General features: G+C 36.3%; 1 protein-coding gene and 1 long non-coding RNA gene across 3 annotated transcripts in view; both read left to right on the forward strand.

Moving 5' to 3' along the window:
* Window positions 1-25,763, forward strand: part of LOC121637879 (zeta-sarcoglycan) — a 373,423-nt gene that overhangs the window by 184,716 nt on the left and 162,944 nt on the right. For both annotated transcript variants that reach the window (XM_041982222.1, XM_041982223.1), the window contains exon 2: window positions 18,199-18,408. In XM_041982222.1, coding sequence (XP_041838156.1) covers window positions 18,199-18,408 — 210 coding nt within the window. The remainder of the gene's footprint in view (window positions 1-18,198; window positions 18,409-25,763) is intronic.
* On the forward strand, window positions 7,374-8,999 carry LOC121637914. The gene is made up of 3 exons (XR_006009966.1): window positions 7,374-7,673; window positions 8,434-8,437; window positions 8,989-8,999. It is a non-coding gene; the product is annotated as an uncharacterized LOC121637914 (long non-coding RNA).

Here is a 25,763-nt window from a genome sequence, read left to right on the forward strand (position 1 = left end):
TTTCTGTTCCCCTTGCCAGTTCATTGTTTGTTGTCACAGTTAGTCCTGTCAGTTAGATGTAGCCCATGTCATGTCAAAGTATTGGCACCGGAGTCCTTTTGTTATGCATGTTTATTATTACTTTATTAAAACCTTGTTCCAAGACATCGCCGCTCTGGGGATCCAGACTGGCAATCTGGACTGGTGATCTGGACGCCTCCTGAAAGATTCACTCCTTGTGGGTCTGCACGAACCGTGGCAGTGGCCAGAAGGAGGCGAGGCTCCATACAACCTCGCCTCATACTATCTCCTCCAGCTCCACAGTCCACGTCCCTAGTGTTGCCACCAGCTCCACGGTCCATGTCCCCAGTGTTGCCACCAGCTCTGTAGTCTCCCACGCTGGTGCCCAGGGGCCTTATTTATAAAGCTGGCATAGGTACAAAAACCGGCGTACGCCAAATATCCAATTTCCAAATAACTGCTACCAATCTCAGATGTATCTGTACATATTTATTTTATACATTATACATTAAAAAATATATATATCTATATATATATATATATATACATCTGTGCTGGGCAACAAATAAAACTTTTAATCGTGACTAATTGCATGACATGCTGCGATATGTCTCTTTCCTTTAAAAAAAAGGCCTATGGCTTTTTAAAGATAATGCAGACAGAAAATGTCTCTTCATTTTAATAAACCAGCTCTCTCCTGATTAAATCAGATGCACCGTTGCAGCAGGGAAGGGAGACATGGACCCATGTTTATGTGGTCAAAGCTAGCAGCCAGCAAAAAAAAAAAAAAAAAAAAACATTAACGCGTGATTAAAAATATTAATGGTGTTAATTAAGCATTGTGTTAACATGCGATTAACGCATTAATGTGCCCAGCACTAATATATATATATAAATATATATGTATATATATATATATATTATGTAATATTAAATTCAAACAACTTGAATGATCATCTAATGGGCATATTTCAGGCATAGACTTTATAGATAAATCATGATTAATTTGTAAGCAGTGATCAATCTGATTAAAAATTTTAATCAATTGACAACTAAAGTTTTTTTTTTTTGTTTTTTTTTAAATAAATCAGCCACTGTGCATGTTCAAAAAGGCTGGTTTGTGACGCTGCAGGGCAACGACGACTTCCTACATTTTCAAAACTAATGTCAATGTGCCATTAAAATGAGTCAGAAACATATTTTTAAGGTCAGAATGTTACATAGTGCTGCTTTAAAGCAGGAGGTTAGTTTTTAATCCATATTCATTGTTTTTTTTTTTCATTTATGCCATATAATTTACTATGCAGCATCCAGAGATATATGCCAATTACTTATCTCCTACAAAAAGAAGTTAATATAAGTGTTTTCTGCTCATTTAGCCTGTGTTCGATGAAGATGAGCTTCCTGTGTTTACTGTTGCCTGCTTTTGGAAATCTAATTACCTCCACTTCCCCAGCTGAATTAGTATGTATGTGAATTTAGAAAGTTTCTTGTTTTTAAATGGCTCGTGTTCATTAAAATTGTATATCTCAGACTTTGTCAGCAAGGGTTATGAGCTTGACAGCTTTTGTCAAGCTAGCTCAGATTTGTTTGAAAATGATCATATTGAGCAGAAGCACAACACTGAAATATGAATTGCTGGAAAACATGATTAAAACCTTAATTAAACTTTTCCAACTAAACTGAGGCCTATAATGAGAATGTCTAGGTGATGCCAAACTAACATATACTTTAAGTCTTTGCATTAAAATGTACTTTCTGACAAGTTTTTTTTTTTAATAAACTGCATCAGTGCCATAAAGAAGATGTACATCTTACAGTCTTCAAGGCTAGTTTTACTTTTTCCTTTATCTTTACCAGATTTGCACACAACAAAGGCAAGGATCATAAGTTGCGAATGTATTTAGCCTGTGTTAAGTGTACTTAACTTAAAATGGTGCCATGCTTTAGATTTTTTTTCTCTATTTTTTCTTTTAGATTTAAAGAATGAGTAAAAAAATAAAAATAGTTAATGTGTTAGTAAGAAGAAGAGCAAGGGACACGAATGCCATAAAGGCTGTAATGATGTTTTTTTCTTCATAAATGGAAAATAAAGAAAAGGGAGAAAAGACTGATACCATTTAGCCTTGTAGAAATGAAAGAAGCGCGACACTCAAGAATCAGGGAGCAAAGAGCAAGAGTACAAGTGGTTGGAATGGCACAAGCATTTCAGAGGTACTTTTTCACTGAATGTGTGTGTTTACAACGGTAGAAAGAATGATAAAGAAATGAAAGAGAGAAGGATCACAATGTGAGTCACTCAATTGTCTGTCTCCGGCAGTAATTTCCTTATCTTCCAACACTTTTCTCTTTCTCTCCTTCATATGCACTCTGTCAGCCCGTCACTCCTCATTCCATTATGTGGTTCAAGGCTCAGAGGCTGATATATGAGTGTTCCACAGAGCAACTTGGACATGAGAGACTGCTTGACATACATCACATACATCACTCATACATACAGTCTTTGGTCAGAAGTATGAAAGGGAGCTTTGAGCACAGCTGCTGGCCTGACAACACACAACTCAATTAGGACAAAGGTCACATAGACATAAAAGTACAGTGAATGATGGCAAATGAGTAGGAAGAGAAAGGAAGAGAGAAGATGACGTGATAGAGCAAAAGTAGAAAGGTGGACTGAACAGTGTTTTTTTTTTTTTATTTGCTTTTTAACATTCATTAAATCAATATTTTTCCTGATTTATTTAAGATATCTGCTCACTCCTATAGGTGCAATCTCACATTATGTGTTGTATGCAAAACAGAACACAACCATAAAAAAAAAAAACAAAAAAAAAAAACATCAAAAACACAGATCATGACACAAAGACTGTTTTGTCTTTTGGTCAGCCTAAAAAAATTACCTTTGCTCTGAGCTATTATAAACATGCATTAGAATAATTAGATATGGCCAATGGATGGATGATCTCAGATCATATATCATATATATATATATATATATATATATATATATATATATATATATATATTCTGAAAGTAAAAGTTTTGCTAACAATCGAGAGGGACATTCACATGCCTAAGGAGTCAGCAGAGTGGCTAAAATGAATGCGGCACATCTGTTATGTGTCCATGTATTAATGTGTACTGAGGGTGGGGTCAGGGTGGAGATGATAGAAGAGGCCAGCTCACTAAGCAGGGTCATAAAGCCTCTGTGCTGATTCTGTCAGTAGAAAAGATTTACTTACTCTTTCTCTCTCTGTATGACACACAAAAACACACCCACATCCACACACACACACACACACACACACACACACACACATATACGCATACGCATGCATGCATGTGATGCACTTACAGCAGGAGTCCATCACATTCTTCACAGTGCGACTGCCCTTGGAAATCATCGTTCTCACCAGTGTGTGATTCTTCCATGTATTTGCCTCTCCTGAGTGTTACAATGTTAAACACACACCAACATGCACATACACAGAGCATGGTCACTATCATCACCATATCCCCTTCAAGAAATAAAACTGTGGGAGGGATGAAGCAGTTGTTTTCTTGTCTCTTTCTCAAAGTCACAGCATTTATCTTATGTACTGTAAGGACATACACAAACTACTCAGGTTAAACTTCTGTTCTCTCTCTCATTTCTGTCCTCTCAGCTCGTCATTGTGTTCCAGATATGTACCCAGGTACAACATCCCTTTTAAAAACACTGTCACCACATCACTCGCTCACTTTACTCTATGATAAATCACACCGAAGACTTTGTACATCAAATGTTTAGGAATAAACTTTCAATACAAGATTTGACTGCATGTGATAAGAAAGATCTGAGTTGGGATATTTTTGTAGTTAATAACTAATAAGAGAAAGGATGGAGTGCATTGACATTTAAGAGTTGTTAAGTGGTAAATGGACTGCATTCACTCTGCATGACAATCTGCATTCACACTTCACAGACTCATTGCCTGTGGCTTTACAAAATCAGCATCATTTTTGGCTTTAATTTTCAAGAAGTCTGTTATGGAGATGACATTTTTGTCAGTCAACTGCTGCACCATCATTAGAACCAGAGACTCTGGGAAACTGGACAAACTAATAGTACAACTTATCATAACAGACCAATAGAAAAAAAAAATAAAATAAAGCAGCTGCTTAGCTTAAAGGACAACATTACACATTTGTAATTAGTATATCTGATAACACTGTATGAGCATGAAATAACAGTGTCTTCAGTCAGAGGCTTCTTCAACTCCACTGCAACAAGAACAAGTAGAGAAAGTCATCTCTGCCATTCCTTTCCAATGGATCTCTGTAGAAGAAGAAGAAGGGACTATTTTTAGGATGATAAACATGATCTACTTTGTTCTTTTTACATTCATATTATCACGTTTTACATAATATTTTTCTTTTTTTTATGATAAGCTTCTCTGTGGGAAGTTAAAAGATTGCTCATAGTGGTGACTCACTGTATGTACGTAAGAGAAAATAGATACTTCTGAGTTTTGACAAAAGTAGCACAATGCTTTATCTTTTAGTCCAAAAACTACAAGTAAAATATGCATTTCAGGAATTCCAACCTAGATTATTGTTCATGAAACAGTCTTCTTCTTTCTCTTGTGTGATTTGATTTAGAACCAATTGAGACACCAGAAAACAGAACAGTCTCTCATCACCTTCTTTTGCGGTTTTCAAAGAACTGAAAAAAGGAGACTGTGTTGCCAGCAAACTCTTTCTACCTTTCTCTTCATGAGGAACATAAAAAACAAGCTAGATTCTGCTGTTGGTGTTGATGGTGATTCACTTTTTGACAAGCAGATATAAACTCAGCAGGAGTCTGTATGCCAGAGAGAAGGAGGAAGGGAGAATAAAAGTAATATAAAGTAAAATAAAAATAAAATAAAATAAAATAAGACATAAATTGTTTTGAAAGAGCAAGTACAGGGATAAAAGAGAATAAAAAGAGCAGGACTCCACTGTGCATTTTCTCAGAAAGATCCACACATAGCATAAAACTAGCATACCTATCTTAAGAGCACACTACAGTACTAAGCTTTGGAATGATTCTTTTAACACGACAGATCTATCCAAGTGAACCTAATCCTTGAGCAGTAGATGTGTTTCAGCAGTATGAGCCACCTGCTGCCCACTGCTGTGCGAAGTTATAGAGCTATCCATGGTGCTGAAATAACTTGTTAAGACATACAGATTTCATTCTCATTGCACTCTTCAAATAAGTGGTATTACTTTGTAGATTTAGCAAAATGATTTTATTGAGTTACACTGGCAGTAGAATCTACAATAATGAAAAGAAATTATATACGATCAATATCATTATGGATGTTCAATAATAGGCTCAATAATATGTCATGATGAATATGCCTTGAATGTTTATATGAATTGGACAGAAGTCTTTCCAATTCGCATACACATAAAGAGGTTGTAGTGATTGTTGGGCCCTTTTGACCTAGAGTTCAAGCCTGTCTATTCATGAAGGTTGCTTAATCCAGCTATCAATCGTGCTTTGTTCCTCATAACTTTACATAAAAGGAATTCTTTAATGATTTAAAGGTATGGGGAGCTGTACCTTAGGAGGAATAGCCATTGTCTACCAACCAGAAAGTTGGTGGATGAATTCCTGACTTCCTCAGTCTATATGCCAAAGTGCAAGTGCCTTGGGCAAGACACTGAATCCCACATTGCCTCCTGATGAGTCTATTGGATGCATATGGATGCATATGCATATGGATGTATGACAGGTAATAAAAAAAAACACTTTGTATAATAACTGTATAAGTGCTGGTTGAGTTTGTATGTGTGATTGTATCAATGTGGCATGTAGTGTAAAACGCTTTGAGGGGTCAACATATGACTAGAAAAATGCCATATAAGTACAGTCTATTTATCGTTTAAATGGAATAATTACAACTGCAGTACAGTGTATGGATATCAGTTCAAAGGTCTAATAAATAACCAAGAATTTCTGTGTTATCTCTCCTATATATTTTTTTTTCTTCCTTTTTGGGCTGGTTGATGACTATCAACAGGATTGATATTTTGTATTTTCCTCACATGCTATTTCCCCCTCTTTTCCACTGTATCTCACTCTTGTCTTGCCTCCCTCATTTCCCCCCTTCCATTTCCATCATCCACTAATTAGTCCCGTGGGTCCAGAACAAACGGAAGACATCAGTGGTTGGAGATGATTCTAGACAGAGACAAATGAGAACAACTTTTCTGGAGCATCTATAAATAGATATGATAGTAAAGCAGTCCATTTTGCATGAAAGAAGGTTTCTAACAAACACAATCATCAATTGAAAAGGAACTGATGAAGGAGGCTTCAGTTATTATACAAAGCGTGTGCAAAAAAAAAAAAAAAAGGGAAGCTTCAACTTCATCTAAGCTGTAGTCACCCATTAAATTTTTTTTTGTTTGTTTTTGTGCATGTTTATCTTTTATAATTAGAGGTATGAGAATCCCCACCAGTGAGGCCAATTTGTTACGCATCTCGATACGCTGCCAGCGATGTGACACATTAATGATACACTGAAGCCTTCTGCCAAAATGAGGCAATTTGATTCACCCCTGTTCACGATGAAATGTGGTTCATTACTGACTGGATAAAGATTTCACTTTATACAATGCGATTTGGTTTGATTCAATTCATGATGAGATTCAAAACGATTCAGCACAATACCAAAAATTTACAAGCCCACTCCTGGTTTCTAAATAGTATTACAATTATTTTATCCTATTTTTTTCCCTGTGAAGGATGTTTGATATTTTAATATATTCATATTCAAAACAGGATGCAGTTCAAAGTGGCACAGATAGAGGATTGTTTTATTCCTAATACACAATAAGTCATAGACATTTTTTTTTATTACATTTGCTTTTAATGGTTTTTTCTACTTATGCAAAACATTTATTTAGGAATTCTCTTTTTGGCCTCAAAAAATATAAAGAAAAAAAAAGAAAAAAAAAAACATTATAAATTCACATACAGTCCTTTTTCTAATTTCATTTTACTAATATTTTTTTTCTGTAATTTTACAATGTTTTACAGTAAACTTACTAAATTTACATATGTTGAGTATCTCCTCATCACCTGCTGCACCACCCAGCTGCTATATGTTTTAATAACAAAATGCCAAAAATAACAAAATGTCAAAAATAACAAAATGCGTCTGATGCGATACGTCTGATTGATTGATTGATATACGTTCAAGGTGCCTTGAAAACATGGGTGCAGTGGATTACTGTAACTCTCTCCTCTTTGGCCTCCCAAAAAAATCCCTTCAGGAACTCCAAATGGTGCAGAACTCTGCTGCCTGCATCATCACCCGAACTCCTTCCTTTCATCACATCACTCCCATCCTGCAAGAACTCCACTGGCTTCCCATCAAGTACAGGATAGAATACAAGATCCTCCTCCATACATACAAATCCATACATAAACTCTCACCCCCTTACCTCTCAGATCTTCTCCACATAGTCACCCCTTCCTGATGTCTTCGCTCCTCCTCTTCTATCCATCTCTCTGTCCCTCCTGCCCGTCTCAGCACCATAGCTCTGGAACGCACTTCCTGCTGACCTCCGCAATACCGACTCTCTCCTCACCTTCATCTCCAAACTCAAAACTCATCTTTTCAGAACATCATACTGTCTGTAACATTATTTTCAATCATATCCTCGCCACTCTGCCTTTTATGTTTAGGTTTTTAGATTGTGTTGTATATGTGTGCCTTTCCTGTACTCTTAATGTTTTATTATTTGTTTGTACAGCATCCTTGGGTGCCCTGAAAGGCGCTTTAAATAAAATGTATTATTATTTATTATTATAAACTATGTAACAACCAGTGTAAACATGGATTTTACATATGCAGACATGCTAAGTAAGACACATTGTGCATTTAGCTGCCAGGTGTATCCGATGTACACTGAAGCTACCGGTGTAGTCATAACACAAATTTTTGATTCAAATTGTTTAATCTCTCCATCCCTAATTTATTATTTATTGTTTTAGGACAGCATTTTTCTATGGAAAGTACTTCTAAACACAACAGTATGTGCCGGTTTTTAATGTCACACCAATCTGAACTTAAGTAACTTCTTTCTTTCTTTCTTTCTTTCTTTCTTTCTTCACCGTTTTTCTTTTTTCTAGAAGGCAGATGTTGTGCTTTTGGCTTATGGATTTCTTTGAATGTCCCTCTGCTTGTTTGTGTGAGTGAGAGAAAGACAGAGGCAGCATGTGTTGTACTTTTAAGTCTTCTCTTTTTACATCAGGCCTGCAGCAGAATCATGTAAATGTGCTAGAAAAGTGAACACTTCACTGCACAGACGTCCTGTCTGTGTGTGTTGTTGCATTTTTTATGTGCAAAGTTGTTGTTTATGTGCCTGTGTGTTTGCTGTGGCGTGAAGCAGCAGTGTGATATTGTGACTATGTGTCCATAAAAGTGTTTGTAGGACTTTTTTAACCCCTTTCTTGTGTGCTTGAGTCCATGTTTTATGTTTGTAAGTGTGGCTGAATGTGTTTGAACATGTTTGTGTACATGTGTGTAATCCATCCACTGACTGCACACCTGAATGCTCACCATGTCAAAGAAGAATGGCAGGCTGTTCCAACATCCTACGGCCAACAGAGAGCACTTCCAATTCAGTTGCCTTTGTTTTTTTTTATCATTCTGATGCAAACACATTTACACAAACACAAGAAAAACAAACGTACATGCATGAGAACACCAAGAGTTTGTTGTATGTAACTATTCAGCATTAAATCCTCTGGTGAGCTGCTTACTCTGCTGCCCGTCATTGTTGCAGCTGTTTTTACTTTTAGTTCAACATCTTAAAAATACTTCATCTGACTCCATTTACAAACTACCATGAGAATAAACTGTAGAAATGGGTTTGTTATTTCTCAAAAATATGATGAAAAGAATGCTACAAATCAAAAGACATGTATAGCAAAGAAGAATAAAGGGAAACAATATTATAATCATGTATATATATGTGTGTATACAAATACAATATTGGAGTAGATTAATTTAATCAGTCAGAGCATACGTTTCACAAACATTTTAGTGTGAGATATATGTGAATGATTGTTAAGTTAGTTAAATAATTGCATTATTATTGCAAGAGCACACATCTCATAGACCATGAAACTGATCCATACCTGAACTTCTTTAACCACAGTAACACAAGCTTCTACTATGAAGAACACATCAACAAAAATTGATTACATTAAAGAATATTTTGGCACATTACCACATCATTAGTATTCTTGCAATATCAGGGACCCTGGAGAAATGGGAAAAAAGTGAACTTTGAAATAAAAGGAAATTTCTAAACCACAATAAAAATTGTCGAACACAAAAAGCAAGAATACTATAAAATAAGTTATACAATAAAATATATAATAAACAATGAGAAAAATGCTATTATTTAAAGGTGGCGTTGCTGCTGACAGCATTTAGAAGTCTTATGGCCTGCTGTATGAAGCTGACACTGAGCTTGGTGGTACGGGCTTGAATGTTGCGAAACTGTTGGCCAGATGGTAGCAGACAAAACAGTTTGTGACCTGGGTGGCCGGGGTCCTTAGTGATTCTGGTGGTCTCCTGCCTACACCGCTAGGTGTAGAGGTCCTCCATGGATGGCAGGACCCTCCCGGTAATGTGCTCAGCAGTTTGTAGTAGTGTATAGACTAAAAGGGGGGAAATATAATTTTCACTTGTAGAGTGAACAATGGAACTTAAATTTATACTTTTGAACATATAAAATCCAAAATTGAATTAAAAAAATACTTATGAATTGTAAATTTTTATTCTCTCATAGGTAATTTTCCCTGTAATTTTCCACACAATTATTTATTTTAAAGTAACTCAAACCGGTGTGTACCTTCTTTGTGTATTAAAATAAATAAATAATAAAATGATGAACAGACCATTAAAATGATGAGAAATGGAGGCGTGACTATGATGGCACAATTAATTACTGAACATACGGACACAAAACTAATGGAGACAAGAAGAGAAGGAGAAAGATAAATAGAAAAGATTAACCTTATTGTGAGTGACATTTGGTTAAAAAGAGTGTGAGATAGAATTTTAGAGGCTGATTCTACAGTATAAAAAAATAAATTAGAATTAAGTGTCTGTGCATACATAAACAAGTAAGAAAACAAAATTGTGTTTTTACAAACAGATGCATGATAATAACTTTTGCATTCTCTATAACAGCAGCACCACTCAGGCATATATGTTGTCATACTACCATTTTATTAAGGATTTTACCTGTGAAACAAATTTGTAAGCTTTCAAATTTTCTCATGAATAAGCTGCTGTACACCGCTAATTAACTCAATAATAATTGATAATAGTGGCAGTAGGTCACAGACATGTATGCAAGGCAAGGCAAGTTTATTTTTATAGCACATTTCATGTACAAGACAATTCAAAGAATTTACTTAAAACATTAAAATCATTACAAGAGGCATTAAAATGTACATTAAAGGCAATCTTTAAAAGGAAATAAAGGAAATTAAATTAATAAAAACGCTAAAATAGAAAAAGATAAAATGCAAGGAATAAAAGTTACAGTGTGGGAGATTAACAGTTGCTTTGATAAAAGGCAGGAAATAGGAATGTTTGTAACCCTGATTTAAAACTGCTAAGAGACTTGCAGTTTTTTGGTAGTTTGTTCCACATGTGAGGAACATAAAAACCAAACACTGCATCTCCACGTTTGGTTTATGACTTCGGGAAACAGAAGTAGACCTGACCCTGATGACCTGAGGGATCTGGTTGCTTCATAATGAAGATCCAGAATGTATTTTCAGTGCTCTGTAAACTAACAGCAGGATTTTGAAGTCAATTCTTTGACAGATGGGAGGCCAGTGTAAAGCTCTGAGGACTGGAGTTATGTGATCTATTTTCTTGGTCTTGGTGAGGACTCGAGCAGCAGCATTCTGAAGAAACTGCAGCTGCCTGATGGACCTTTTAGGGAGACCTATAAGGACAGCATTACAGTAGTCCAGTCTACTAAAGATAAATGCATGGACAAGTTTTCTAAATCCTGCTGATTCATCAGTCCTTTAATCCTTGATATCTTCTTTAAGTTAAAATAGCCCAACTTCACAACTGTCTTAATGTAACTGCTAAAATTCAGGTCTGAGTCCATGACAATTCCCTGATTTCTGGCTTTGGTTTTAACTTAGGTGTTTGAAGCTAAGTGCTGACTTTTAATATTTCTTCTTTGGCTCCAAAAACTATTATTTCAGCTTTGTTTTCATTTACCAGATGAAAGTTCTGGCCCATCCAATCTTGTGATCAATGCATTTGATCAGTGTTCAAATCGGACTGATCCCCTAGTGAGATGGCTGTGTAGTCAGTTGTGAAGTCTCTATCATTTTAGTTCTAACTGCATGAGAAATCTTACCTTAAAGAAATCATTGTTGGAGATATCTGATTGTGTAACCATAGTGATGCAGCCCTAGTAGCCATTGTTATTATGGCTGTAAAGGCAACATAATGTTAATAAAGTTAGATCACACTGCAAGGGTTTGCAGGCTGTGGTGCACCATGGGATTGATTGATGACTATGTTGTCAGTTCAATCTAAGAAATGCATTCGAAGAGCGAGGAAAGGGGGGATGAGTGCAGGACAGATGAAGGGAGGGAGGAAAATGGATTGGTCAAAAACAAAGATGGAAAAAAAAGACAGAAATGAGGCGAGTCAAGAAAGCAGCACGGGAAAAGATGGAATTGTGAAAAACTTGGAATCCCCCAATGTTGAATTTCAAATTACATAAATGAACATAATAAATCATATGAAGATATTATTTAAAACAATAAAACTAAACAGAAACATTTTATTCATCAATCCATCATCCTCAATGTTTGGGATAGCCACTTTATTTGCTGGGAGGGTCTCAGCTGGGGCAGAAGACGGGACACATTATAGAGAATGCACATGTGAAGTCATTGCAGCTTTCTCTGCCATTTTGGAGGCACCCAGGCTACTGTTTACACCTTCAGATTTCTCACTAGTATACTGTGTTAAAAACATGTCTAAAACACACTGAAAAGAAATGTCCTTACCATGATAAACTAACAAGAGAGGTGAAGTTGTAACAATGTGGAAAACCAAATGATTAACTTTGATTATTTCAATCTGCTGAACAATGAATAAAGTTCAGGTTTAGATGTGTAGTTTCCTAATTCAGTCTCAGATGCCAGTGTTTACTTTTGTGTAAGTTCCTACACCTGTGTTAAATTTAAAAACTGATCATTAAATGTTGATCCAGCCATGAACAAACAATGGATTATAACCTGTGAGTCTACAAACTGTCAGCTCCTATGGAAGCTGAGAGCGGCCACGCTGGCATGTATTTTTAACACTGTTTTCTTGTGATAATTTATCTTCTTATCTCCAGAAAATAAACTTTGTTTTCTTGAGATAACAGATTATTTAAATGCAGGGTCATGAGAGTGCTTGAGATGCTCCTGGTCCATCACAGAACCAACACAGAGACATTCAGTCAGACTTAGACTCACTCCTAACAAGAATTTAGAGACTTAAATCAGCCTAACATGTCTTTGGCCATTAATAAAATATATTTTATTTTATTGAGTGTGATGGTGGTCCACTTGGAGCAGTGCTCTTTTCCACGCTTTTGATGCAGCAGTCTGTCACTGAAGGAGCTCTGCAGGACTGTGAGTGTTTGGGAGGGGTGTGGGGCTGTGGGGGGGTCCTTCAACATGGATGAGAGCTTAGCCATCATCCTCCTCTCTTCTGACAACACATCAACTGGTCAGTCCAAGGGACATCCCAGTACAGAGCTGTTCTGTACTGGGCTACCTCAGTACAATCAAGGCAGCAATGGATGAAAGCTGAAGTACGATCAAGGAACATCCATCACTGATCAATCCGATTTTGCTTCTATCAAGTCTGACAAAGACTGAAATTGTGATGCGTCTGACTATTAAGTTTCACCATTCACAGAATTATACATACATAATGATTTCTCTCCCCTGATGTCATGGGGTCTCTTTTGATCAACAAAATCAGTTTTGACACAGTAACACTTAGGCCCACAAAACAAAGTTTGTTTTCTCAAGATAACGAGATAAATTGTCCCATTTTCATGACAAAACAGCCCTCGTTATCTAAAGATAATGAGAAAATTAACTCATTATCTTTAGATAACAATTATAAATAATAACAGTCGAGCCTGGCCGTTCTCAGCTTCCATTGGCTGCAACTGCACCATCCAGCTGAAAATTGATATGTTAATTAAACATTTATTGTTCTGATATTTTAATTATGAAATCAAAGTTATCATCTGTTCATCTGTGTGGATCCATTTTTGATAAATGAATATATTCTGGGTGTTATAAAAAGAAAAGACAGATGCCTAAATATACAGGATTAATTCATTTAAATCATATTATTTATGCCAAATGAGCGTCCTGTAGCCCAAGGGTTGCTGGTTCAATCCCGGCCTGTTTTGCTCATGTCGAGGTGTCCCTGAGCAAGACACTGAACCCCTAATTTCTCCTGATTGGTCGTGATTGAGTGCCTTGCATGGCAGCTTCCGTCATCAGTGTCTGAATATGTGAGTACATGTAAAGTGCTTTGGCTAAAAGTGCTATATAAGTACAGACCATTTACCATTTACCATTTACCATTTACCATTTACCATTTACAAAAAGCCAATGCTGAACCAATGCAAACAGACAGTAGGTTCACCCAAACTGGCCAATACTCCAACAATTCTTTGTGTTGATGACTTGGTGCGGATTGTCTTTAGACAAGTCACTAAGAGAGACAGACAGCCCAGCAGTGCACGTTCAAACCCTATGCATGCGTCTGAACTGTGAGAAGAAACAAGCAAAATAGAAAAGCAAATCAACAGGTTTGGTATCAATGGTTGTTTGAACAGTTGTCATTGTTGCCCTTGATAAACACCCAAGCGAAAAATGATATACACACATTCACAAAGATATGTGTGTGCACCAATTGATTCCCTCTGTTGATGCATGCAGGAAAATGATTAGCATTCTAGGTCAACACAGAAAACTCCAGTACACACACTGCAAACATATCAGCATAACAACATACACTCTACTATTGATTCAATGTGGACTCTGAATACAAAAATAAAATGATCAGTAGCCCATTCCAATGCCCTGTTCTACAGCCATACTCTACTATTCATTAATCAGCTTTGTACCTGAACAGAATGATCGTCTGGATTTGAGATTAGTACAGAAGTGTATCCTCACTGTGAATATGCAAAACAACATTAATCCATTGGCGTACTTGGCAAACATGAAGCCCTATTTTTATTTTGCATTACATTGATATTTGTCCCATATTCAGATTGTACTTAAATATAAATTAGTTTGATTTAATTTAGATCAATATTTTGAATGCTTGTCTTACTTGTACATTATAAGCAGCTCCGCCTTCACTTTGACAAGGAACAGACTGAAACAGCATTGTTTATTTCCTCATTTGAAACTGGTATTAATGTCAGTTTTCTGAGTGTTTCATGTGTTTTCAAAATTACAAGAAAAAAGGCAATCTGGAGTCGCTATTCCACCAGGAGCTAGAACTTATTTTAGATGAGTACATGTGAACACTAGAAGCACTGAGAGAGCACAGACCTCCACCAAGCCACTGTATTTTTCTTTCTTTATTTATTTATTTATTTTATTATTTTTTGCAGAAGATTTTAGGTATTATTTTTTAATTAGAAGCTTTAATGGCAAAATTATCCCTATCTTCCATAGTAAGTAATCCTTTAAAATGTTCCTAGATCCAGAGAATGATCTGGATCACACCAAAATCTAATTACTTGTTCCTTATTTCCTTTTGCAGATTTCCTGAAAAATTGATCAAAATTAGTTAATAACTTTTTGAGCTATGTTGCTAACAGACAGACAAACCAAAGCTGCCAAATATGTGAACTTTGCCTCGGTGGAGATCACAGTAGCTTTAACTGCTTCATATGTTGTGAAACATATGAATAGAGATTTTTGATTTTTGAAGAGATTTTATTTATTAATTTAATTTTAACCCATGTAAATATTTTGAATTAATTGACTAAGGCAAAACTACTGCCAACAGTTTGCTGGATTTTGTGATATAAACCTCTATTATTTTTTGCAATTCCAGGACTCTAGCCACTGGTTCAGTGTTGCTACGTTAGAAGGTTTCTGTTTTGTCTCAATATTCATAGTTTAACAGGCTTAGGCTTGGATGCTGGGTGATTTAATAGGTTTGACGGCGCCCCGCATGCAGGCTGAAAGTTCTCATCACAGTGGGACTCAGGTTCAAAACCCAACCTGCGGTCATGCTTTACTTCAAATACAAGCCATTAAAAATGTGAAAAAAAAAAGAAAAAAAAAGTCAAAGCTTTTACATCTTTATGTATAAGACCCAGGACCACTGTGAAGACAGGGATGCAATAATACGTTGATATTTGATTTAGACTCATATTTGAAAAAAAAAAAAAAACAACAGAACTTCAAAAATAGGCCAAGACTGCATTTCCTTTTTCTTTTATTTCTTCAGGCAATGTGAGAGTCAGCATTTCTGGTTCCCATAAACACTTTCTGGTTTCATCGTTTGATACTATATGGAGAAATAGCATCTCAGGAGGAGAAAAAAAAAAAAAAAAACAGTCAGTGAGGTACTAAGGTCATGCAATCTCAGCAAATAAGATATAATGTGTGTGTGTGTGTGTGTATGAAAGAGGGAGAGAGACAGAGACTGATAAAGAGAGAAGTGTTAAAGTGAGTTAGAAAGTGAATTAGGAAGAGCATAAGAAGGAAGGAGGGAGACTTTGAGGTATAGAGAGCAAGGTAAAGAAAGTGAAAGAGTTAGAGTCAGATGGACAGAGATAGCAGTGCCTTGCAGCCAGCCTCCATATCTCTTGCCACCAATGACTCCACTAACTGCACTACAACTAATGGACTCTGTCCTCCTCGACTGCCTTATCTGCCCTCTCTCCTTTTCTCCATCCTTCCTTCCTATCTCTCAGTACTCAAAGCTTCACTATCTTACCACTTAAAGGCTCCACCTCAATCTCATTTTTATCATGCTTTGGTCCTTCTGTTTCTCCCCCATGCTATCTCACTCTCAAAACTCTAAAATGCTTTCACTTTCTCTGTGCGTTCCTGTATTTTTCTGCTTTTCATATACACCCCCCGACCCCCCCCCCCCCCCCCCAAAAAAAGAAAAAAAAAGACACCACCTGGGTTTAACGAAGCAAAAAGGTACAAGCCTCCTATTGGATAATTACTGCATGGGCAATTATCTTTCAGCTGGCAACAAGTTATTTAATCCCAACTGATGCAATGAGAAGCTTCTTGTTTCTTAAACAGCCAAGTGTGGCCATGGAAAAGATGTTAGCCTGTTTAAGAAGGGTCAGATCATTGGCATGCATCAAGCTGAGAAAACATCGAAGAAGAAGAAATCGATCAGAGATAGCAGAAATGCTAGGAGTGACTAAATAAATAGTTTAGTACATTCTGGGAGACAGAGAGTTCACTGGTAAGCTTGGTAACTCAAAAAGGCCTGGACGTCCATGAGGGAGAGCAGAGGTGGATGTTTGCTGGATCCTTTCCATGCTGATTAAAAAAACCCCTTCACAATATTCACCTAAGAGAAGCACCCTCTCCAGAAAGCATGTGTATCAGTATCCAAATCCACCATAAAGAGAAAATTTTGTGAGGGCAGTGTTCACTATAAGGTGCTAACCATTAATCAGTCTCAAGCACAGAAAGTCCAGATTAGACTTTACTAAAAACTATCTAAATAATCTAGCTCAGTTCTGGAACAGCATTGTTTGGAGAAGTGAAAGTAAGATCAATCTGCACCAGTATGATGGGAAGAAGAAAGTATGGAGAAGGCTTGGAACAGCTCATAATTGTTTGTTTCATCTTCGTTTATTGATGATGTGACACCAGACAAAAGATGCTGGATGAAATCAAAAGTTATAGGGATTTACTTATGCTTTTTTAAGATTTTTTTGTTCAACCCCTTGAATTAAACCTTAAATTCTACACTTTAATTACATCCCAGTTATTTAATTCCAAATCCAATGTAAGGCCATGCAGAGCCCAAATCATGAAAATTGTGTTATTGTCCAAATATTCTTGGTTACATCCAGGCCTTAAAACTACTTGGTTAGGTTCATTTAAGAAAAAATGGTCAGGTTAAGCTAATTCAGCATTTCAGATTAGTTATAATATAATTCATAATAAAAATGTAGGGCATCATTATAATCAATTTTATAAATAAATTTTCAAAAAGTCAAGTAAAATCAGTAGAAGCTTTTTAAAAGACTGTTTAACGAAGAGATTTGTAAACTGACTTGATCACCTTGTGCAGCTCATTCCATAGTTTAAGGGCATTAACTGCACATGTTCTGTCACCTCTAGTCTCCTGAACAAGCACTAATTTGCTGCCTGAGGATCTCTGTTTCCATACAGGCGCATGTGGCTCCAAGGTCAGTTAAATGAGGGTGAAAAGCCAAAGATGACTTTAAAAGTCAGAAGGAATATTGAGCATACTGGATGCTAATGCAAAGAGAGTAAAACAGGAGTAATGTCCTCCTTTTACATGAGCTGCTAAGTTTTATACAATCTGGAGCAGATTAATGGATGCTAGTTGAGGCATGAGACGTGTGTAAAGTCATCGCAGTGTCTTTAAAAGATAGTATATATCTTATTTTAGAAAAGCTTTGCAGGTGGTAAAAACAGGACTCCAAAAATTTTGTGATGAGCTGCTTATAAGTCAGCTTCATATCAATCCAAATGCTAAATGTCTTTGTAACGGACTTTAAGTGTTATTGCAGAAAGTGAGCAGTGGGCAGTATTTGTTTGGTCATATGCTGGATAACAATTAAAATGAGCTCAGTTTTGTTTGAATTGAGTTGTAGAAAGTTTTGTGACATCCAGTTTTTAACATTCTGAGAACTGTTATGTGGTGAACTCAGAATCCCAGGTTCAGAGGCTCAAACACGTATCAAAATTTTATCATTGGGTTGGACAGAATACACATTTCATTAACTAAAGTATCTTAAAATAACAGTTGAATGCTTGGGACTTGGGAATGAACAAAATAAAATAGACATGCAGACATGCCATTAAATGTGTTTTTATATTTCTGTCCCTTTCAGATGACCCAGGAGCAGTATATTCTAGCAGCCCAACCCAATCCCCTCCACCAGCGGACAGCATCTGTGTGTGGCACCCAGGTTTATCCGGCAGTGGGTATCTACGGGTGGAGAAAGAGATGCTTATACTTCTTCATCCTCCTCCTTCTTGTTACTATGATTGTCAACCTAGCTCTGACCATCTGGATCCTCAAAGTCATGAACTTCACTCCGGTGAGAGTTTTGTGTGTGTGCCTGTGTGTCGCTTTAGTTTGTGGTAAAAAATATGCTAGAGGCTGTTGAAAAGGTGTCATGGCATTTTATTATTACATATTTTTTTAAACACAATGGGCTTTAATAAAACAGCAGCAATTAACAGCAGTGACTGATTATGGTGGATTGGCTGGAGGGGGTTGTGTTGCAAGAGTTTGTGTAAAGTACACTGTGTCCTTTCTTTGGGCTCCACCTGTGCACATGTAGCACAGTTCAGCAAGGATTGTGGCATACATGCACATGTGGAGAACAGAGAGAATAGAGGGGTGAGAGGAGACAGTGATGAGAACATTTTGCTGATTTCTTTTATCAAACTTTGTTTAAAAGATGGACAACTCCACTTTGATGTTTGCCTATGATGTGCTGGCTCTTGTTATTAATCATCCAGTTCAGATTTGAGCTGTTACAATTTTATCTCTTTTTTCAATTAAACATTTTTGTGTGTAATAAATAATGTGCAAGAAACAAGCTTATCCACTAAGCAACTCACCTCTCACATAAGAGATCTCCTTAAAGTAATACATAATTTCAAATTAATGAATATGGAGTTGATACTTTATACTAAACATAACTAACTTGTTACATACTGAAACTATTGCTTAATTTTTCGACCAAAAAAGAGGTTAATATTTTGTTGATGTTGTCCTAACATCCTGCAAATTGCCAAAAGGTTGCCTTAAGTGTTGCAACCTTTTGCCGTAAGTGTTGTAAATGCAGTAAACAGACAGAATATATAGATATATCATGCCACATGTCTGGGGGTGAAGAAGGAATATTTGCATTATGATTTAATTTAATTTAATTTATTTAAGATGCTGTAGTGATCATTGAGGCAGAGGTGGTGCTGCTGCCTTTATTGGATTTTGCCTCCATGTTTTGAAATTTGATGATGCATGCGCGGTGTGACTCTGTGGCGGCTAGTGTTGCCAGATTTGATGTTTTTCACCTATATATTAAGGCCTTTTACAATGTGCTTTAGCCGGGATTTTGCCTGAAAGACTCCATGGAAATCAGGCACTCTCTTGAACAAAGTTCAACTGTGAAAGAAAACTGTTCACAAACGGCAGAATGAGCTCGCTCACAACAACGTTCATCTGGCAGAAATACAGTACGTTCAGTTAACGTTCACCCAAAATATGAATGAGTTTATGAACCATCATTCAATGAACTTGTTCAGGCACAATACTCAAGTATTTAGTACATGTGACAGCAATCGCCTGTATTCTCCATGTTTGGATTATGACAGGGGTAAGCAAGTTTGATCAGGTGACATTATCAAGGTGCTGTAACAACATAAACTAGGTCACCTGAAGCACTTCAATTACAAGTGCACATTTAAAACTCTCAAATTTGTTTGTTTCATGTTGATAGTACATGGAAACCATGAATATATTATACTTTGCATCTAATAATAACTTACAAAAATATATATCCCAGCATAAAAGTTGGAAGAAATATACAAGTGTTACGTATCATATACTCAGAATTTTGTCTTTTTTAAACTTGTAAATTTGTTCTACTCGGATTTGATGATTTGGGCCAAATGTAAATAGAATAGAATAGAATAGAATAGAATAGAACTTTGCCATTTTAACAAGTTCAACGACATTACAAATAAATCAGTTTAAAAGTACAGTCTGCAAGAATTATACACACACACACACACACACACACACACCCCCACACACACACACACACACACACACACATATATATATATATATATATATATATATATATATATATATATATATATAGTATATACAGTACATAAAACTTATATAAAATAAGCACACCCTGAAGAAGGTGAGGACAATTTGCTTGGTCTACATTTATGTGTTATTTTACTGGCTGGAGGACATTTGACAGACAGATCATTCAACAATCCAAGAGAAAGCAAAAAAAAAGAAAAAAAAACATCCAAGAACACAAGTTTTGAGAGTGCAGAGAATGCATCTGAGTGCAGGAGATTTGAACCCGCAACACTAACCTTGAGAGGAGGGACAGAGTTTTAAAAGGAAGAACAATATATCTGAGAGCAAGAGGGGACTTTTTTAAGCATGAGATCAGATTTTTCAGTAATATGGTATTTGAGCTTAAAAACTAGAAATCTTGTTCTCGAATCAAATAATTACGCTCTTGATTAAAGATCGAGAAATATCCCCATAGACAGGCACTTCTCACAACAACCCAAGAAGACACAGAAAAAAATCCAACCACAAAAATGCTGAGAAAGGGCAGAAGGTGCCCAACAGATGGCTGCATAGACAGCAGATTACACTTTCCACAACAGACTTATAGAAGATATTTAACATCTTGGTGCAGGCACTGAGGATTATCAGCTTCATCAAGAAGTAGAATCTGTTCTGTCTCTTCTTATAGATGGCTTCTGTGTTATTGTTTGGAACACTTTTTGAATCAAATTATTAAGTTTAAGTGACTCTAAATAAATAAATAGATAAATAAATAAATAAATAAATACAAATCTGTTCCAGTGTAAAGTGGCTCTTCAATGCAATCAGCCCTGGTTCAAGCTGAAGCCTGGGGCTTTTTCCTGCATGCCTTTCTTTTCTTTAACCTAATTTTTGTCAAACTACTAAAAAATAAGGGCAACTGAATAATTAAGAAGACAATTAAGAGGGTAAAATATAAAGTGTGATGATGCAATATAAGAAATATATTAGAAGGCAAGAAAAAAAAGTTTGTTTTGCCTGCAAACACACAAATGCAGAACTTTCCTAATTATTTCAAATCCAGCTCCACAGCAGTCATCTCCATCATAATCATTCAAATCACACCTAACTTTGCTGCAGTGTAATGAAAGCCTTTCTCAAACTTTTTGTTTTGTTTGGAGTTACCAGATGAAATTCTCATTGTTATTGCTTTTGAAGAGACAGCTTTGGCAGTAAATTGGAGGGAAGGGACTTGTGGGGAATGGAGGATGAAAGTATGTTTTTGTGATCTTGGGGAAAAGAGAAAAGGAACGAGAGAAAAAAGCTGGGAGTGTATATGTCTATGTGTTTGAGTGCGTGCCAGCAATTATTCAGCAACTGTTCATGCTGATCTGTGTGTATGTTTAACCGTGTGTGTGTGTCTGCCTTTTCACACTTGTGTCCTCCCTAACCACATTTGTGCTTGTGTGTATCTTCAATCTGGGTCCTTTGGGCCCTCACAGCAGAGAAATTCAATTTTAGTTGTCACTCACCAATCAGTCTGCTAAATTCTTCGTCTGGACCTGTGGTGTGTATATGTGTTGGAGTGTGTAATGTGTGCAATGTGATTGAAAATTCCATCTCATTACCTACTTGCTCTAAAATATTTGTCTCTTTCCAACTTGATTTGTTGTTTAAATCACTGTATGTTGCCATAATAAGAAAATTATAAAGGCCTCTTTTAGGAAATACTGAGTTGCAGTCTATTTCAGTTCTTTTCACCAATATATTTCAGACTTTCCTCATTGTCTTGGAATGGCAGCATTTGTATTTATAGAGCAATCAAAACTCGAGGGAATATATTCCCGGGTTGGACTTTGTGCTTCTAAATTAAGGAATTTTAATCTGTAATCACTTTACAGTGATGGGACGTATGAGATGCATAGTAATAAAGTTGTAAGTTGCCCAAACTTGTCACACATAAGCAAAGAGCCCCCAAAGAGCACAGAGGGTCCCTGAGGCTTTAAACATTCAGAGCCATTGTGATTAATGTCCACACATTGTCCCTATTTTAAGAAAAAAAAAAAATTTAAAAAATAAGGCTATATGTTAATTTAATCAACTTTCACTTTTGAGAGCATGAAACAAAGTATGGTTTTAGCAGGGTGGAGCAGGGGATCTGTGGCTTTTTTGTATATTCATGAAGGGGATCCCCAAGGAAAGAAAAGGTCAGGAAGCACTAAAGATAATAAGCAGTATTAATTATCACTGGCATTACAACTGAATAAAACAAGAAATCGATAAGAGAAATTTAGCTCATGAGGATCTCATAAAATCGAGGAGAAAAAGAACCATTGACAGTGGGCAAGTTTCTGTCTCCACATAATAGGTTTAAGGGCTATTTTTTTAACATTGATGATGCTACGTATACCTCTCTTTGAATGTTGAATGAAAGTTTGAGTGAAATTTTCTGAGGATTGTTGTGTCTCCTGACAGTAAAACAAGCAGATATGTAGGTGTTTTTTTAGCAGGGAAGGCAGGCTAATAGTATTACTTTTATTACTTTCAAGGATATTCTCTCGACAAACCTTTGCTGCATTTTTATTTTTTTAAAATAATTCACAGCATTCCTTTATTACCCTGGATATGAGATAGATTCTCAGTTTTCTATTCTATCCTCTATTTCTTTAGATAATCTTTGTAAATGAAGACCCAGTCAGTTCACTAGATTTTCTGCTTAGCCTTCATGACACAATTTCCTGTCTATGTCTGTCTTCCTGGATAAAAATAAATATATAAAAAGACTGGAGCAATTTTCTTCAAGATGCACTTAAATTTTACATGTTGAATATGAAGTTGACATCTTTGATTTTCTTTTCATAAATGCCTCTCAACAGAAAATTAGACTAACCGCTCCCCTTGCTTCCTCTCATCCCCACAATTCTCTTGTTCAGATGTAGAAAACATGTAAATGAATCGCTCTGCAAAGTACCATGTATACCATAGTGTATATATGTATATATATATATATATATATATATATATACACATGATTTAACCATTTAAAAGTAACAATATGATAATTATTAAATAATTTGTAAGTTAATTTTATTCAAATCTGAATAATCTGAATAATTAAATGATCTCTGTAGAAGAGTCTGGATATGAATGTATAGTTGAAAATCTATATTCTTTGCAGATTTAGCTTATTTTTTTCTTCCAAATCTAATCCATTTGCATTTCATCCCACCTTACTGTTTTATGACAGGAAACATGTACCCTTGTTTGGGTGAAAAGAAACTATCATGAAATTTTATGCCAAAGCGATTAAAGGGAAGAGAGTGAAGGAAACGATCCTGCAGCCTCTGTGACAACCATTTCATCATTGCTGTTTCGCTCTATTAGACTATTAGAATTTGCAGTTTCCTTTAGGCAAACAGAGCAATAGGTGCATGATCTCAATTAGCAGATGGGGTGCTCCTTGCTGTCACAGTCTCATTGCAACTTTTATTGATGAGATATGTTTTTTTTTATTTTTTATTTTTTGTTTTGTTTTGTTTTTTCTTGTAAAAGTCTTGCCTGGTGCGGCTTTGTGTCTCTTAAAAGAAAAAAAAAAAAAAAAACCTGAAACCATTGTGGGAGATGTGAATAAAATTGATATTGCAGTTAGGGAGGTGAGCTGGGAGGATGGCGACTGATGCATGGAATAAGACAGATAGGGGGAAGGATGGAGAGGTAAGCAAATGTGGTTGTGTGTATGTATGTGTGGGTTTAAAATGTGTCCCATCATCCATGCACAGCTTCTCCCTCCTGTCCTCTGCCTATATGGTCTTTAAGGAGAGGGATACGTGTCTGTTTCACTGCTTCCTGGAGTGGAAGTGAGTGGATGATGTGCTGCCAAAGATAAGTGGACTGTAGTTTGATGTGTGGCTGTTTGAGTGCGACAGTGTTCATTAGAGTTGCATTCACCAATATGTTTGTTTGTTTGTTTGTTTTCTCAGGGCAGATACACATTTGAAATATTTACAAAGGTTTTTTTTCTGTTTTGTTTGTGTATGTGTGTGTATATATTTTTTTTTTTTTCTTCTTTTAACATCATTGTGCAAGTCTTGGCTGAAAGGGTGTTCTTGTAGTTCGCATTATCACCTCACACCAAGAGTGTTCCTGGCTTGAGCCTCGCTTGGGTAGTCCTGTGTCTTGGCTCTATAATGGACTGGTGACCTAAAGTGAACTGAACAGAAGTAAAGAAGAAACCAGGAAAAAAGAAAGAGGAAGAAGAAACCATCATTGAAAATAAAAGAAAAAAGAAAAAAAAGACAATCCTTTTGTTCAGTGTTTTAGTTTCACATTACATTTATTACTGCATGTAAAACAAGTGATAACATTTAGCAATATTAATTGTACAACTGAGGCCATTGAGAGAATTATGTATTAGTTGGCCTACATATTACTTTGGGTTTAATATGAGGTCAGTGACTAATTAGAGGTTAATAGGCAATACCCACACACCCCCATCCCCCTCTTCACACAAAAATTTAAATGCTCCCAAGTGTATTAGAACTATCATTAAATGATTTTATCTGCATAGTAAATTCCACCATGCCTCACTCTCTACAGTAAAAATAAGTCTTTGTGGCTGGTGTGTTTTGAGTGTGTGTTTTGTTTGTTTCTGCGAGGCAGTGTGTACTTATGTGCATGAGGTTAAAATGTGCTTCTATGAGCTTTCAAACCTGCTGTACTCAGCTCTTTGTGTAGACCAGCCACTGTCATTATGGCTCTTCACACCTGCACTGTGTGGTTTATCACTCACAAATATACACACATTTTTCTTACTTTGTCACAAACAGTGCTGACCTCAGGTTATGGGGGAGTCCAGCATAAAATGCTCTTTCCCCTGTGTTGCAAATACATACACAAACACACACTCACACACAAGTAAACTTGTATAATTATCCTTGTTCCAACTTTGTTTTTCAGTGTCCTGAACTCAAACCATTACCATTTAGTATTTAATCATCAATCATCATCATCAAAGAATATTGGCTCCATTTAAAACCGTAATACGATCAGAAATTCTTAGAATGACGTAGATTCAGCTTGTTCAGCTGTGTGCATTGCCATGACGACCGTGGCGTTATGGACGTAACACCGGAGTAGGAGAAATACTACATCTGCTCCTCACTGGAGCAAGATGCTTCCATCTTCAGCTTCCTAAGGGAATTTAGAAAACTCTCATATTTGTTCTGATTGTCACCTGGTTGATGTGTTTCCCGACACGTCATATAAATCAGATAAATAGCATCACACTGTTTACTGTTTGATAAAAGGGCAATGTGTAAACTTGTTCTAGAGGAAATATGACTTTAAATGACCATGTCGGATTTATTTCAAAGTACATACATGCATGGTGACATCACTTTCTGTTGTTGAATGTGACAGCGTTCGTTAGCGTTAGTTGCTAATATGTCTTAGTGTTTGTTGCCAACGTGAGCGGTGATAAGCTGTTAAATAGTTTACAGGTTAATGTAATCCACACTGGTGAATGAAAACATCTAATATGACATCATCGTGGCAAGAGAAGATGATTTTGGATGACGGCAACGCAGGAAACCAATTGTGTGTATGTGCTAAGATCTCGTCAAGCCTCGGTAAGTCACACAAGAG

Source organism: Melanotaenia boesemani, chromosome 4 (assembly GCF_017639745.1).
Source record: "Melanotaenia boesemani isolate fMelBoe1 chromosome 4, fMelBoe1.pri, whole genome shotgun sequence".
Taxonomy (NCBI): domain Eukaryota; kingdom Metazoa; phylum Chordata; class Actinopteri; order Atheriniformes; family Melanotaeniidae; genus Melanotaenia; species Melanotaenia boesemani.